The following is a 17750-nucleotide window of genomic DNA, read 5'->3' on the forward strand; positions in this document are numbered from 1 at the left end:
ACCAAATGAGAAACAAAGTGAAATGGTGATGTGAATTAATGCTTTCTAAGTATGACTTATTGGAGGAAGCAGCTATACTGTTCCCGATTCTTACAAGGAGGCAACTATTGGTATAGTAGCTTTCATTTCCTGTGATGCAGGAAGATTTCCCTTAATTTCAGCTATTAGATACCCAGAGATATTTTCTTAACTGAGCATTCATTCCAAGCTGAGAAACCAAACAGACTTTCAAAAACCAGGAAATTGTGTTTTCCCTTACCAGTCTGTGAATAAAACTCACATGGGAGTAGGAGAGATCAACTAATCCCATGAACGTGGGGTTGATGCAGACTTTCAGAGACGTGTAGGTGTCATAAAATTCAAATCAGCGTCTAACAATCCCCCACCTCCATCAGCAGGCAGTCAGGTTTACAGCCTACCTACCTCCCTTGACATAAAGTTTTGTCTAAGATAGTAAAAAACCAATAGAATGTAGAGATACAAAATCTTTAAGGCGGCTGCTATCTGATAATAGACTAACCTTGTTCCAGCAACAGCTCCATCATTCTTCCCCAGAGGTTCATCCAGTTCTACTCCGCACCACTCTCCTTTAGCAAAGTCAGTTTCTCCCAAGAAACGCACAACTCCAGCTTTTGTCCCACCAACCTGAAGCAATAAGACACACAACTGCATTTAACACATTTCCACATTAAAATACCAAATAGCGTGTAAAAAGCTTTCACTATAATCACGTTCACAAAGCACATTAACTATGTGACGGGTTCTTATTTCAAGCTGCACATTCTTTTGCCTATGAGTTTGTTTTCATATGTTGAATAGATCTTCACAACCAAAATGTTTACAGAATAATAAGAAAAAAACCCAATCACTTCCCTAGGATTTAGTTCTATCCAATTTGGTAGTCAGGAAGTTTGCCGTGATTGAAGGCCACAATTCTATTAGATGACTTCATACAGCTATAAGGTTAAAAATACATTTAACAAGACTCAGTACAGTCAGTGTACTGAATGCTATAGATTTGTACTACAGTTTCACAGAAATCTCTATCAGCAAATAAGGATTTCTAAGAACTGTTTATTTCTTATTCTAACTCTGTGAGGAAAAGTAAAACGAAATGAAAAAAGAAAAAAAGCCTTTCATGTTTTCTCTGAGGAATAGTTCAGATAAACTACACAGCACAGCCCTCCTGCATTTCAAACAACTGATACAAAGCATAATGCATAACACTTTGCAAAACTGTAGATGCAAACAGCTATTTGAATTCTCAGGGAGGAGGGAATCATTTTCTAGATCTTTTCTTCACTTGTTTTTCTTTTTAAAAACAAAAGCCAACCAACCAACCAAAAAAAACCAAACAACCAAAAACCCAAACCAAAACAGAAACACCCAATGCAACACTCCTAAATGGAATATTAGGAATCAGTTGTTTTCAAACTTAAAATATTAAATCTTTACAGCCATTCCAATCACTTACGATGCCTGCAAGACATAGCGTTTTAGAATGCCCAGGAAATTAAGTGGAGAAGGAAAAGGTGTTCAGCGTGGCTGACAGTTGCCAAGAAGGGCCACGAGCCAGAGCTGCAGGATTCTTGCAGGTCAGATTGACAATATGTTGTGCCCTATTTGTGTGAAAATCTGTTCAGCCTGCATCCAGCATTATGAAAACAAGCAAATGGCAACGAAAATCTCTTCAAGAGATTCACTGAATTCAACGTGGACATTTTGAGGGCCTTGGGGGTTTTTTTCCCCCCTTGTGTTTTCCAGCACACGTTATACAACAATGAATATTTTGTAGCCTTGGAACCTGCTAACACAAAGACTGTAATTTTCCTTTTTATATACTAAAAAGTGTATTAGGATTTCATACAATTTTAGTTCTATTTCTTGGGTCAACTTCCCAAGAACAACAAGCTGCTTGTGCCATAAATTAAGGTGCGTGATCACAGTACGCCAGATAATTCATATTAATCCATTTGGGAAGTGTTCACACACGAGGTTAACAGTGAGGAATCTGGGAATGGGGGACATTATCTCGCATGAAAGCACTAAGTGTCCACAAAGTACTAAGTCAGTGCACAGTAACTGCCCTACACATTTGTGCTGCAGCTTCTGGCTCATCAACTTCCCAGAGCCGACAGCTCTGAAGCGAGGCTTCAGCTGGGGAGAAAAAAAGTAAAAAAAATACCCTAATCCACACAAACCTCAGAAAACCAGGTAAGAATAATTAGCCTTTTTTGATATTACCAAGATGAGAAACGGTAATAGACATCTTTTGTCCATATTTAAGGTGTCAGTTCCCTTCTCTCTTATTAAAGCCAATCTTGAAACAATATTTAATCTCCAAATTACCTTTGCATCTTGCTTAAAGTGGCACTGTATCAAATTATTCTTCTTCACAGAATAAAAATACACAAAGTTTACAGTTATCATGACTCGGCCTAATATAGTAACTAGTAGAACGTTTGGTATTTGGTGTTCTTGGCACAGAACAGGCAAACTTCCCCTCTCAAAAAACAAGTATGAGTACCGTCTTAGAAAAAAATAATCGTAACGGGCCAAAACAGTCACATGGAATCCAGATCTCCTCGGTGGCACAGTGACGAAGAGGGAACATATAACGCTTGTTAAAAGTATTTTTTGGGAAGAACTATCCCTTAAGTTGACACATTATTCACCCTCAGACATAACCTACTTTTTCTAGAGGATAAATATCATTAACGTAAGTACAAACATCAAAAAAATTAACTGAGCACCATGAGAGAAAAACATGCACTTGTCTGGGCTATCAGTCCATACTACACCTTCCAGGTTGTCCTTCTCCTTATTCCTTTTCTAGCAAATTTGGGGGGTTTTTGTTTGTTTGGGTCTTGGGTTTGGTGTGGGTTTTTTTTCCTTCTTTAAAGATAAATTTTGAAGACATATTTAGGTAAAAAGACTGGCTAGTTCTGTATGTACTGTTTCCTTACTCAATTTTGTACTGTTGTCTGCCTGAATAAACAGAGTTAAATCAAAAGAGGCTGTAAAAAACCCATTAAAGAAATTAGACAGGAAAGCTAGAACAATAGCCTAGATAAGGAGTGTCCCTTCAAAGACAACAGTCAGGTTTGTGTTGCTCAGAGGGATTCCTCAGCTCCTCTTACAGAACTGTTCAGCCGGGCCAAGGAATTTTATTGCAGTTTTGTCGAGTGGTGGGGGCGTTGTTTTGTTTTTAATTAATAGAAGTCAACTACCAAAACACAAGCACAAAACCTTCTCATAAAAAGATACGCAAGGTAAGGCTGTCTGAAGCACTGTAGTGGAAAAGGGTAACTAGATGCGAAGACTCCCAGAGATGGGAAAAACTGTTGCAATCTGTTCCCTCCAGCTCAAACTGTAAATAAACCTCTAGGTAAGGAACACCAGGCTCCAGGATAATACACATTAAACTTGGATGCAGAATATTCATTCCTTTTTGTTTCATACCTTGGCCCGGCTCATTTTCCACATCTAGGTAAAAAAAAATATGTATGGCATTTATCGTGAAGAAATTGCATCCAAATCACAAAGCAGGAGATCCGACCCAGCAGAAGAGCTTTGGCAACGACCAGCGCCCATTGGATGTGCAATAGTGATCACAGTGGATGTGATGGGACTGCAACCCAAGGCCCGGTGGGAGGGAGCAAATGGAGGAATTCATATCCCGCGAACATATGGGGATGCACAATATGAGATCCCCAAGAGAAACAGCAATGTGACTAGTCTTGTTTTAAAATAACCCTGGTACCATGGTGACAAGATGCAAGGAATTACGCCAAGGAATTTTTGTTTTCTCCAAACCTAGTCAAGCTTCTTTGAATAACCGGCTACTACATTTCTGCTTTCTGCAAATATTGAAATGTGTATCCTTACCAATAGTAGGAATCCGAGTACACTGTGGCAGTAAAGAGCTCACGGCGGCGACAAGTCTATATATGCAGTTTTGCTCGATTCAAAGCAAAAGTCTTCAGCTTTAAAGACAGGGTCAGCATTGCTCTATGAAGCCTGAATCTGTTGAGGACTTAGTCATTGACAGACATCTACCTCAAACAATATCCACAGCTGCAATTAAGTACTCTGCACGTGACAACACACCTACCTTGAAAGCATTTAAGAAAATTATCACTTATTCCCTTGGTAGCACAATGTGAAACGCTACTGTGCAACACAGAATGGTAAAGGCTTTTCTATGCATAAAAGTTGCTGTACATATACAGACTTAAAGTGCTCTAACGAAGAAAAACAGATTAAGATGCGATTACACTAAACTGTATATACCAATATGAAAAAAGAATTGTACTTACAGAATAATAGCATTTAGTACAGAATTACAGAATTTTTTTTTATTATAATTATAGCAGAAAATGTAAAAATAAATTTAAAAAACCCAACAAAACAAAACCAAAAAAATAGCTGCATTTGCCAGCAGATCTATTTCCCAGTAGTGCATGAAGGACTAAAAAAAAAAAAAAAAAAGCCCAGTTTCTAAAAGAAACAGGAAAAAAAGTTTATTAAAAAGTTTCTAAAAGTTATATGGAAAAATGGGGCATCACTACCACGAAGACAGTTTTCCATGACCTTCGTTCACACTAAGGCAGGTCACTAAATAATAGATCAGAGAAAAGAACTGCCAGACCTTTTTTTAGTCAGTTATCACACTCAATATAGTCAAGCTGTAAAATGCAAAGCAATAATACACCAGAGAATCTAGGTTAGGCTACGGGTCATTGTGAGGTGAGGAAATTTACTTGGAATTCACTAGTGTTATGTCAAACACATGGGAAAAGTGAATTATTTCTATTTGTCAAATTATAACTAAGCTTACATTAACTTGCTGCAATGTAAAGTGAAGAAGCAAAATGGATTTGTAAACCTGATGCAGTTAAAAACTTCCTGATTAAAGCACATCAGGATGAACACATCAAACTGCGAGAACCTTTGTAGACCTGCATTTCCAAAGATAAGTAGAAGTAGGAAACAAATAAACCACTGTAATCTGGGGGGGGGGGGAACGGGGGGGAAGGGGAAGAGATGGTCTAAAAAAACCGAGACTGCTATCTAGACAGTATTCAGTGAAAAATACAGATTTCTTTGAAAAGAGGATAACCACTATCTGAAACTTTGTCAGTATAAAAGTATCACTTACTCAGACCAGCTGAGCAGAGTTAAAAGGTGAATAACAATTGTTCTGTCTCCCCTTCTGCCTGAGCACTTATTTAGTAGACTCTTGAAAAGCATCACTTGGATATTTCTGTGTTTGTCACGCAGACCGGGCATTTTCAGAACCATTCAAACCACAGCACCCATAATATGCAACACCTCAAAAAGCAAAAAACCCTCCAGACAAATAAACACTGCCTCTGACAAACCTGGGATCTACTCATCAGAATCTTCTTTCTCTTGTTTCTCAAAATTTAGAAGAACTGTTTCCAGCTGGAAAAAGTAATTGCATTGAACTGATTTCTTCACCCATTCAAGGGCAGAAGGAACCATCAGATCATCTCCTCTGGCTCTCCTGAAACAGGTCTTTACATTTCACCCAATTACATCTGTAATTAACCCTGTAACTACACTGAGCTAAGCTGTATGTGTTGATGTTTTTAGATCAGAGCTGATATCCATCAGAAAACATGCTTCCACTGACAGTCTATTTTCATAGTTAATCACTCCATTGTTAGAAACATATTTGAATTTGAAATAAAACAAATTTGACTGTGGCTTCCAGCCACTGACTCTCATTATGCTTTTATTTAGAAGATTATAGAGCTCCTCAGCAACTGGCGTTCACCATGCAGGAACATGTTTTAAGCAAGACACCTCAATTTTTCCTTTCGTAAATTAAACAGATTGAGTTCTTCAAATCTTTTGTTGGAAGATACTTTCGCTTGAGTCATTTTGCAGCTGTGTTCTGAATTCTCGCCAACATTTCCAATGGGCTTTTCAAATATCTAAGGACATAACTACATAGAGTATTTGAGTACTGACCAAAAAGCACGGTCAGCACTGCTCAGAGGGCCATGTATTTGCATTGATCCTTCTGCCACATCAACCCACAAACTCCGCTTCAGCACCTTTAGCTCCTGGATCTTCATCAGTCACCAGTCCCTCCAGCAGACAGCTGCCCATGGCTGTCACGCAGCCTACACTCTCGCTCTTGGGCTTATAAACTCTGCTGTTGAATGCAAAAATGCAACCAACAGCTTGGCCTGCTGGAGGTGAAACGAGTCCCTCCAGACTGCTCCATGCACATTGCTATTTACCCCTCTGACTGGAGATTTCATCGGGAATGATTTACAGTTCCTCCCAGAGCATGGATCAAAGCGCTGAATAGTATTAGCACTAGATTAGCTCAAAGAAAAAACACACTAGTGACCGTATCCAATGTCCAATGGTGCTACCAATACAGGTGCTTTTTTTTAGAGGGGGGTGGGCGGGATGGGTGTTTGCCATCCATTGCCCAGTTCTTAAATATATCAATAAAGTCTAATGCTAATTTTGAAGTTAGACTGTTAGATAGTATTCAAAATAAAAAAAAAAATCCCAGCACACCACACCACTATAGTTTCAAAGAAGGAAGTAATACACGTTTGACAAAACTGCCATGTTTTCGTTTGTCAGCATCTGGTTCCTCTGTCAGTTTTTGCCTTTTTTTTCTTGATATTAGACAGTCTACCTTCACATTATCCTATTTCCTTTTAGAAATATCTGCATAACACCTGACACTTGATCAAGGCGTGACTGGAAGAGCGCTAGAGTATCTACTAAACTTTAAAATGGACTCCCTAATTCAGATTTTTCAAACCTGCAGTTCTGTGAACAGCAGGATTAATGACATCAGTTTTCCTGTGGCATTGGATACTATGGTTGAGTGACTTTGCTATCTAAAAATGCAAGAGTGACTACAGCTACTTCTACTGATGGGAACAGTATTTAGACAAGACCTTGATCATGTGGATTCTCTGATGTGCAAAAATCTGCAAAGGCAAATTGCAGCTTTTCCAAAATTGGTGGTTAGATTCTCTACCTTCTATGGGGCTGCCTGTTTCCACGAAACTCGTAAGAACTTATTTTTGAAAACTCTGTATTTCTACCCAATTTGACTGCAGTTGACTAGCAAGTTCAAAAGCAAGGCCAAAGTGGGCAAAAGAGCTAATGTGCAATAAGACACTCACACACAGTGCTATCACACAACCCTCCACTTCCAGGAGAAAACAGTTTAATAATTAAAAATGATGTGCTATTGAGGTTCAATTCAATCACCTTATTCAGTCACAAAGGAAGCAGTACAAAAAACTAACAGCAATTCCACACTATGAAAGCCACATGTGAATTTGCCACCACAAAAAAAAAAAAAAGCAAAGGTAACGACTAAAATAAGTAAATAAATAAATTGTTCTTTCACCCATCCTGTATTGAAACAAGCAAGAACAACATGTTCCTGGATATCATTCCCCTTGGGAAGGGAGAGGGAGAGGGAGGGGGAGGGGGAGGGAGACAGGGAGTCCACACACAAAAAACAAACCCAACAAAAAAAACTATTAACAGAGCCTGCGGAAAAGTCACCTATTGCTGCCATGATATCCCAGTAACTTACATGCAATTTTAAGTTAAATAAGGATTGCCAAAACAAAATGACTCACAGTTAGACACAACTCACACCTTGCTGCAATAAGATAAATTTAACATCTTATTTATCCGTGAGCAGATAGGTAACAATATGTCCTAAAAAGTGCCTAAAAGTAAGATTAAAAGAAAGCTGCAGTTTGCACAGAGCAAATCACCCAGCTAATGAATTACAGACAAAGCCTTTGGATACCCTCTGCCCTTCAGCTATATTCTCAGATATGTTTCATGCTGCAGCAGCCACTTCACAAACTCATCTGCATTCTACTTTATAGTATCCAAAATACTGTATCTCAATATACATACATAAATATAAGAATTACTTTCATCCTTGACTTAACATGACAAAGCTGTCAAAATACCTTACAGTCAACTCAGCTTAGGGATAAAGCAAAAGTGTGATTGAGGCGTTAAACGCTGTGGCACATTTGCAGTAAAACACCAAAGGAGGCTCAGGAGAGGACAGCCCCAGTGGAGCACACAACAGTCGCATGTTCTCAGCTTCCAAATTTTTCTTCCTTTTCTATCCTCACATGCATTGCAGCAAGACATTTTTGCATTGCTTTAACTGTAACAATGCCAACAAATTTTCTACCAGTTAAATACTATTTTTCTAACAATTTTCTAACTGGTAATAGTGTTTTTCTAACAGTTAAATAGCAACTATTATAGATTTTTAAATAGACTAAGCTCAGAATTGCATTAGAATGTTACAGAAACTAGAGAATGGAAAACTTAAAAATACAACATGGTCAATGCAGGATTATTTCTAAAGGGAGAAACTGCTCTCTACATGTGAAGTTTCTTTCCCTCTTTGTTGCTTTTAAGAGCCCTGGAATTTAATCAGCTGACAGATTTACGTCATGTTTACTTGAAGATAGGTTACATGGGTGGAAACAAATCTGACAATAATCTCCTATCAGTCTTTGTCTATTACATCACTAAAGAACTTAGTAAAAAACAACGAAGCAAGAAATAACTTACAGTGAGCAGTGCAAAACAGACAATAAGAAGAAATTAGATGTTACTCATGCGTAGGGAATAACTTTGCAAAAAGGCCACATCAGCATCTGCCTGTAAATCTAGGCTGTAACCTTCTGTGAACATATGGACGGAGGCCCAAGTTCCAGCTTTACAGCTCAGCTCCAGAAGCATCAGATTTGGCAGACCGTGAAGAAGCTGTAACTGGTTAAATGAATGAAAGCACTTTAATCCCTTGAGAAGGCTAAGGCCCCTTAGGTTGATAAGATTTTTATTTATTTATTTATTTGAAATATAGCATCTGGTCCCTCCAGAAAAAATCTTAAGATGCTCTCAAAGCTGCTTCAACTTTTGATAGTTGTGACAGTTCTCACACAAAGAAGGCTTCCCCCCTTTTATTTCAACAAGTTGGGGTGGTTTGGTTGGTTAGTTCAGGGGGTTCTGATTGTTTGTTTGTTTTTTAAATCAACTTTGCATTGAGCTCTTAAGAAACCATAAGTGTTTGCAATACCAGGGCAAACAGGTTCTCTGGCTGCAGCTCAAACAGGAAACAGAAACTGGCTTAGCCTGAAAGTAATTTGTTTTCTGAATTAGTTTTCAGTTATTCTTCCCCCACCTGGTTTAGTACATGGCGACACCACTTCCACTGCCACAAGAAGGGATCACTTTTTGCACAGGAATTCCTATTCTCACAAAGTTCAAAATGCTGAAACCCTAGCCTAATTTTCAGCAGGCAAGTCAAGAACAATTGCATTAAAGACCTTGCGCTCTGTCGTTAACCCAGTAAAGGCTGGACGAGCGCAATGAAGGAAACGCAGATTGCCACATCAACATTTCCTACTTTACAGCAATCCCCAAATAAGAGATCAGGCTGCCCAGAGTTAATGTTCTCCCTCTAACAACTAAATCACATCCAGATTCCAGAAACATACTTCAGATGCTAAGAATGGAAATTATGGTTAATACAGAGTGATTTGAATGACTTTTTGCATTAATAACTTTTTCTTTGGTTTAGCTATATTATTTTTTCCAGTAAGTTATACATCAATGCAACAAATGAAAAGCTGAATAAGTAGTTACATATCAGAAACCACAATTCTTTTAAATATGTACTTTATCTCCCCATATTTTCAACATTTCTACATATTAACATGAAATATTTCCAAATACTTGTTAGTGAAAGGAAAATTACTGCTCAGCTTCAAGTAAACTAGGCGATTAAGTACATGCTTGCTGAACGTGGCTCAGATATACCGGGCTTTGAGGGAGACAGACTTCTTATCAGAGATTTCCAAGACAGCAGAGGGCTTGTGTGCTGTTTTAACCTAATCGTCTTTGAGAAGGAATAAACTACAGAAATCTAAAGGAACTCTCCTTTTGCACTGGAATATCCATTTTGGGGTATAATACTTCAGCTCGTGTATTCACATCATTTAGTTTGATTTGCATTTGATTTGCTTTGACTCCTCCAGAACCTCAAGAAACAGAACTTCTAAGAAAACAGGACAATGTGAATTTCTCCACGATTATTCTATTTCCCTTATGGACATTGATGTCTACCATGAGCTATTTTTATGATGTTTACAACTTGATTTAACAGCCTGGAACATGTCTTTTTCAAATGGGGGGGGGGTGGGTGAAGAAAAAGTTGTAGCCGACTGTTGCAGCAAATCTACTACAAGTGTTTTTCTGCAGTCATCCACAGGAACACAACTAAGTTGACATATCACATAACTGACAGGCTTTGGGCATTGACCACCTCTCTGGGAAGCCTGTTCCAGTGTTTGACCACCCTCTCGTTAAAGAAACGCTTCCTAGTGTCCAGTCTAAACTTCCCCTTTTCATTTCCACATAGAATCATAGAATTAGTGAGGTTGGAAGGGACCTTTAAGATCATCAAGTCCAACCGTTAACCTACCCTGATAAAAACACCACCACTCCTAAACCATGTCCCTAAGCACCTCATCTACCCTTTTCTTAAACACCTCCAGGGATGGTGAATCCACCACCTCTCTGGGCAGCCTATTCCAATGTTTAATAACCCTTTCAGTGAAAAAATGCTTCCTAATATCCAATCTAAACCTGCCCTGACATAACTTGAACCCGTTTCCTCTTGTCCTATCACTTGTCACCAGGGAGAAGAGGTCAGCTCCCATCTCTCTAAAACCTCCTTTCAGGTAGTTGTAGAGGGTGATAAGGTCTCCCCTCAGCCTCCTCTTCTCCAGGCTAAACAACCCCAGATCCCTCAGTCGTTCCTCATAAGGAACATCTACTGCACTGTTCAGCACAACCTCACATGAGATACTCTAAGCAAGCCTGCATTTGAGAATCAACCACCTCACAACTCCACTTGCTTTTTGCAGCGGAATTTCTTTTCTCTGACAAACATTTGAATGAGCGTCCCAAACCCTTAGTTTGTATTTAACCAATATTCTTCCTAATTTTGTCTGAATTAAGGAAAGATTCTTCAGGGCACCTGTCTTTATACCCAAATAAATCAGGAATAGATACATACATTGGAAGCTTCCTTTATTTCACAAGTATTTTTTAAAGACATCAGCTCTCCTGTAGAAGTTTGGTTAGACTCTACACATGGGATCATGTAGCATTAGGTAATTCAAACTTTAAGTGCACAAAAGACCAGTGAAAAAAATTAGAGATCAAACAAATAAGAAAATAAGCTTAAGGTATTTTTTCTATCTGCACGAAAGAATACAAACCATACACTACAGCTTTGATCATCTCTTCAAGATTTCTTTATCAGCCTTTAATCAAACTACCTCATCCCAACACCACTGGCGACGAACACCTGATGCACTAGTTTGCTGTGACAGAATGCAGAAGAAATTGTGAAGAGTTTACAGCTTCTTTTCATGTAGAGGAATAGTACTAACATCTCAGCGGGTACCGAAAAATGTTCCAACAAAGCTTAGCTGTTGGGAAATGTCAGTTTGTCAAGCCTGAAATGCTTTGAACCCAACACTTGAGGTTCAACAAACTTCTGTCAAATTTACATTTGTAATGCAAAAAAGAAGCCCAGTTGAGATGCGAATTTGTAAATGCATTTCTCTGGCATTTAAACAGTTGTCAGAATGGCCTCTCGTTTCTTGATAACCCAGATTGGGCAGAAAAAAAGATGTAGGATTTTTGCCTTTTTTGTTTACAGTATCGTCCCAAAACAGCCAGTTGCCAACAACAAAAAGAAATTGAACTGATCAATTCAAGGTAATTCCTTTTAAGCACATTTGAAAATCAAAGTCAGAGGGAAAAATTTAACAGATTGAAATACTGCAGTCTAACACTCCACACCCTAAGATCACACACCAAGATCAACAGAGTTGAGCCACATCTGAAGTCCATTCTGGAATGTAATCTTAGCTGACGAGCTATGTCTTACCCATCTATGAATTTGCCCTTAAGGACATACTTTTCCAGTTAAGCATTTTAATAAGACTCCCAAATGAGCTTTTGTCTATCATTAATTCATTGTTCTGCTGAACTGCAATTCCACACTGCTGGAGGCTCACCGTTTTCAAGACGCGGTTCTAGGCAGTTGTTTTCCCCAGATATCCATAATCATCGCAGCATTGCTACTACTGAGAGCCTTCAGAAAGCATTCAATAGCAGTCAGTCCAAACTGCAAGAACTGATGAATAAGGGCAGCGTTTAGTTGCTGAAGTTCTGCAACGGTATGGTCAGACTGGAGCATCTCTCAGGCGTATGATGCTACATTGTCACTTAGAGGGGAAATTCTGTGCTGAAGTGGGACTTAAATTCCATCAAACCTCTCATCCTCTTGTGTAACATATTACTGAAAAGTTACTGCTGTCAGTATAAATAAAAAACAAATGACATGGAGCAGTCCAGTTGCATCTGTACCTTTGATGGAGACGGAATGGCTAGGCAAGCTACCGTAAATGACAGGCAGATCTTTCCCAACAATCGGTACGAACTGTAGGCTCTGAGGACAGTTTCCAGCAATTACACAGTAATAGCTCAATTCTACAGTCTATAGTGCTGGACAGGAGTCCAGTGGCAGAGAAAAAAAAAAATAATATTAACAGGTGAATGGATTATTCTGCAAAGTTTACTATTACTTGCACTAACCTGGTGATTTCAGATATTTACATCTGAATTATTATTAGCCATGACATCAGCAGAATCTGGGATCTACTACAAAAAATTAGCATGGCACCCAAAAGGGTTAAAAAACAGCAGACAAGAATCCTGTCCCTTTAATATTCGTATTCCTGTGGGTACACTGTCCTATACTGGCATATAAATTACAGATATGCATCACTGACATGCTGTGCTAGGAATTGCCCCAAAACCTCAAACTACAATTTGATGATTCAACAGGAAGACTTAAGGCAAACAGAGGAAGTAGGGAGGATGAAATACTAAGCTTAACCTGTTCTACTTAACAAACAGAATTTGGAACCTTATTACTATCAAGCTGTGGCACTTAGGGTATCCTTCTTCTGTAATTTCCACTAATAAGCTACAGAAAATTAGAGCAATGCCTCCATAGGCATCAGAGAATTTTCCCACCCAAAAAGGACATCCCAGAAGACCTCACAAAGATCGTTGAGAAAAAGGCAAACAAGTGGTTAAAAAAGCGACGCTGACTGGAAGATGACAGGGCTCTAGTCTCTGACAGAAATAGCTAGGGATAAACGGCAAATCTTTGTTTCCATTGCCACTCCAAGAAAACACATCTCAGCCCAACACTAGCTGTCAGCCAAACCCTGCCCTCACTTCACCTTAGTCTCCCTCGCACTTTCTTCAACTTGGCCTTATGTTTTAAGCTCTCTTTAAACAGAAAGAGGAGTCAAATTCTTCCTTAGAAAAATAATAATAATAATAATAATAATAATAATCAATCCACCTTCATTACAGAATAATTATCTGGTGGGGCAGTGCAGGACAAACAATAAAATCCATGAGGTTTTTGCAACACAACATTCTTATGCTAACCCCAGGAATGCTTTCTATGACAGAGCATTTGTTCCTGTCGTGGTTTTTTATATAATGGAAATTTTAAAAAATTCTATTGTAAATAAAAAGAGATCGTATCAAAACAACAGCAAGACAATTCTTCATCTTAATGACACATGCAAGTAATTCAAACCTAAAATCAGATCTCTGTTACAGGGATCGTAGATCTGGCGGACATACAAATATCATTCTAGTTATATTTGAAGGCTACATACACAGCCTTTAAATAAAGAATACAACATAAACAACGTATCACCAGCTTTCTACTGCCTTTTCAAGCAAAGCCTACTGTTTCAAGGCAAAATTTCCCGCTTTTCTTAGTAGGTGCATGTCAAATCAGTTATCAAAAATGACCCATGCTCTATTACATTGATCCAAATAGAAAAGGTATACAACCTAATTTAAAAAAAAAAAAAAAAAACACATTTAAACTAACAAAACTTAACTCCCTTTTAAAAGAGTGAAATGATACTCAGCAGAAGCATTTAGGGTTCTGAATTTAGGAAGGCCAGTCAAGTAACATGGCACATCACCAACAGAACACGTAATTCCTGGGTGATTGGTGGCATTACGTGACCGCTTCTGTTGCTGCCTATCACTACTCAGGGGAAGAATCAATTATTAAACTGTTAGCGTTCTAAAGACACGGCCCTGGATAGGGCAAAAGAGCTGCATGGAAATCTCACAAGCTTGGGCTTTATTTAGCATGACTGTAGTTCTTGAAGTTATAGAAAGATACGCTACAAAAGACCAAATGTCTTTTTTAAACACTGGCAAAACATAACAGATTAAAAGCTGTCAAATTAACCATTTTATCTTGGTAATGCAAAGATCTTCCTGCAGTATGCAAAACTGCATGCAAAGAGCTTGTCTTCAGAAGACATTTGACGAAAAGAAAGCTAGAGCATAAATTTACATTATCTTGACCAAGGAAACAGTAGAAAAGTTTTGAATTTCGGGAGAAGTTACAGTTTATCAATCAATCACGAACAGTCACAGAGGCAGCAGGGGAATCTTACCAGAACTCGGTCTCCAATTTTGAGCTCCCTTTCTCCTTTCTTTAGTGATCCGGCTTCAGAGAGATTTGATACAGATTCACTTGCAGTTTTTGAAAGATTGCTAATCTGAGGAGGAGTTGAATGTTCCTTAGCAGCAAGTGGTGAAGTTTTCTGTGGAATTCCTGAAGGGGGAAGTGCAGCAGCGGACGAAGACACCATACTAGCAGCTGATGTGGAAGTTGGTGATGTAGCTCTAGAAGCATGAGCTGTCTGTGTACCGTTGGCTTCATCTTCTGTCAGCACTTTTCTTGTCAGTTTTGATGGTCTTGTAAATATTCCCCTCAAGGGTTCACACTGGAAATAGCGAACTCCAGCCACAGAGCCATCATTCTTACCAATTGGTTCATCTAGAACAATCCCTGCCCACTGTCCTGGAGCAAACTGCGTTTCACCAAGGAATTGAATAAAGCCAGGTTTATTTCCATTGACCCAAACACGCTCCCCAACTCTGAAATCATCCACAAACTCTTCAGGTGCATCTGCAGTGGTTGTGCTTGAGGCCTTTTCACTGGAAGCGGCTTTTTCCGCCGGAGCTGGAATCAAACACGATAGAAAGAAAATACATTAATATTCCAGAGAGCATCATTACTTAGTTTCGATGTAATGAGCATTTGGAAAAGCATGATATCTAAAAGGAAGAGCACAATCCCAAATTTTCTTACTTATGAAAACACTGTAATCTCTGGAATACCATAATTAAAAATCTAAGGACAGAGACACTGAATTAATTTAATGCAAGTTTTGGTAAAAATCTTGTAAAGATTACAAGTCTTACCTCAAAAACTACCCAAATATTTTTTTAGCATGACAAGTTTTTTCCAAGGAAAACCGCTTGATCACATCCAATTAGTAACTTCAGGTTTTTTTGCATGTAGTACACACAATTTTTGTTGCATCAGCAATACAAGCAAAAATACCTTGGAGTAAGTAGTAAAAATAGCATATACTCATAGCTTTAAAGGTACTTTTTGTTAAAAGATGAATAAGGGAAAAGTTATTTAATTATTCCTTACCAGCTGCAACAGATGCAGGTGTTTTCAGCAAGGTACTCCCATGCTTGAGGGTCTTGGAAGGAGCCTTAAGTCCACTTGGTTTTAACATACTCATCTTTTTGCAATACCACTGTTAATCCTCCTTGTCTGTAGCAACTATCTTTTTCCAAACATGGATAAAATATATTATTCTATTTTTTCCAACTCTGGAACAAACCTGTATATAAAAATATTAGACATGAAACAAAAAATCAGTATTTTAACTCCTGCAGAAGAAATTTCTACATATACACGTAGTCTGTGTATTAACGCATGATAGAAGAGGCTTTACAATAACAACCAGAAGCATTTCCCAGGATAGCATTTCCAACCCTTCATCTTTTGAAGGCCATTTCCTATGAAAAGACTGGACCTAAAACATCAAAATATCTCACTTCACTGAATGCTGCTTTATTCATCTTGAGCTTTAAACTAAAAGGCTATTTTAAGAAAGAAAAACAAAGCCCTTAACAGCATTACTAACATTACGCATAGATATAAGCAGTCTGCACACCCTACTGTTTTCACTCACATTTTTCGAGTGTTGCAATATCCCAGCAAAAACAACTTGAGACCAGAGAACTGACCACAAGAGAAAGCAAGAGAACCAGGAATTTCACGATAAAAGGAATAAAGCTTTTAAGATAGGCTGGAACCGAGAAATTAAGATTGATCAACAGAGTTAGATGATGACAACCAAAAAGCGAAAATCCACCTCGGCTGTATGCGATCTTTGAGATCACAAGATACGCTGGCTCGCAGTCCCCAACACAGTGCCCCCGCTACGCTCCTCTGGACGAGGAGGAGGGACTCTTCCCGAGGTTGCTAGGATAGAGCGCTGCTCTGACTTGGAAGCCAGCTATAAGCTTTTCAAGGAACTGTGTCATGAGGGTTTTGCCAGAGCAGGCATCTTCCTTCTGATTACAAAAGCTTTAGAAAGGCTCTTTAATCTATAATGAAAAATCTAATATTTTTTTTATAATGCAAATTTGAAGCCAAACTGTAAGGTGACCGGTCTCCCCACCAGCTTCTAAAGCATAAACTGTTCTGCATGAACATAGTTTGGATATTTGTGAAGCTTTATATATAAAAGCAGTGACAGAACAGCTATGCCCACTTAAAAAACAAAACAAAACAAACAAACAAAAAAACCACAAAGCCAGCATGCATCTAAACAAACACCTGGGAAAAAAAAAAAAAGAAAAGGAAACACAGACATGTAGCAATAGACTGTTTGCCCAACTGTTTGCTCAGAACACGACAAACAAGAACTGTAAAGCAGGTCCCAGTCCTGCCCTTCACTCCCCATTTTGGCCCCAGTCAGTACATGTGCACAGGCAGAAAGCTGCCCGACTGCAGGCTTCCCAAACCAGGATTAGCAGTGCCCATACTGGGCACCCAGTATGTGTAAAGGCAAACCAAATACTACTGAGGACAGACTGCCATGCTACAAGAAGGAAGACCAAAGAGACAAGTCTTACCTACCAGGATAAGTTTTACCCCTCATGTATTACTAACAGCCAGCACATCAGCGCTCCTAAAAATCAATTCACTGTGAAACGAAAAAAACAAACCAAAACAAAACAAAACCAACAACAACAACAAAAAAAAAAAAACTATCAGGCACACTGCTTTGTGAACCTAAATAAACAAAATGAAATATTTCTTCTGCTATTTCAGGATCGGCCATGCCAAATTCAAGCCATTTTCTAAGAAGTTTACAAAAATGTTACACTCTAAAAAGCACTAATTACCACCTTGGCTGTATGGTCTTTGTTTACAATTTAAGTTATGCTCCATGAAAACTCTGAAGTAGCACTGTGCAGATCACTGAACATTTTCTCCAGCGTTGCCACAAGTATGTCACCCCCCCACCTGCAGAGTTATGACTACTGAAGAGAAAAATTCCTCCATTGTTTTTGCAAGATGTATGCCAGTTTACAATTAATTTTTAAGTGGGAGCTTTCATGTTCATGAACATGAAAGCAGAGTTAGTGCTCTAAAATCAAAGCAGAAGGATAGGCATGAAATACAACTAAGCTGT

At 38.7% G+C, this 17750-nt stretch overlaps 1 protein-coding gene across 1 annotated transcript in view; it reads right to left on the reverse strand.

Annotated features, from left to right (window-relative positions):
• CLIP1 (CAP-Gly domain containing linker protein 1) overlaps positions 1–17277 on the reverse strand; it is a 61658-nt gene extending 44381 nt beyond the window's left edge. Inside the window, exons 1-4 of the mRNA XM_082491518.1 lie at positions 17192–17277; positions 15689–15884; positions 14637–15208; positions 521–645 (exon numbers count right to left, since the gene is read on the reverse strand). Coding sequence (XP_082347644.1) covers positions 521–645; positions 14637–15208; positions 15689–15782 — 791 coding nt within the window. The 5' untranslated portion in view covers positions 15783–15884; positions 17192–17277. The remainder of the gene's footprint in view (positions 1–520; positions 646–14636; positions 15209–15688; positions 15885–17191) is intronic.
• Positions 17278–17750: the final 473 nt, after the last annotated feature.

Source organism: Vanellus vanellus (assembly GCF_965231255.1).
Source record: "Vanellus vanellus genome assembly, chromosome: 16".
NCBI lineage: Eukaryota > Metazoa > Chordata > Aves > Charadriiformes > Charadriidae > Vanellus > Vanellus vanellus.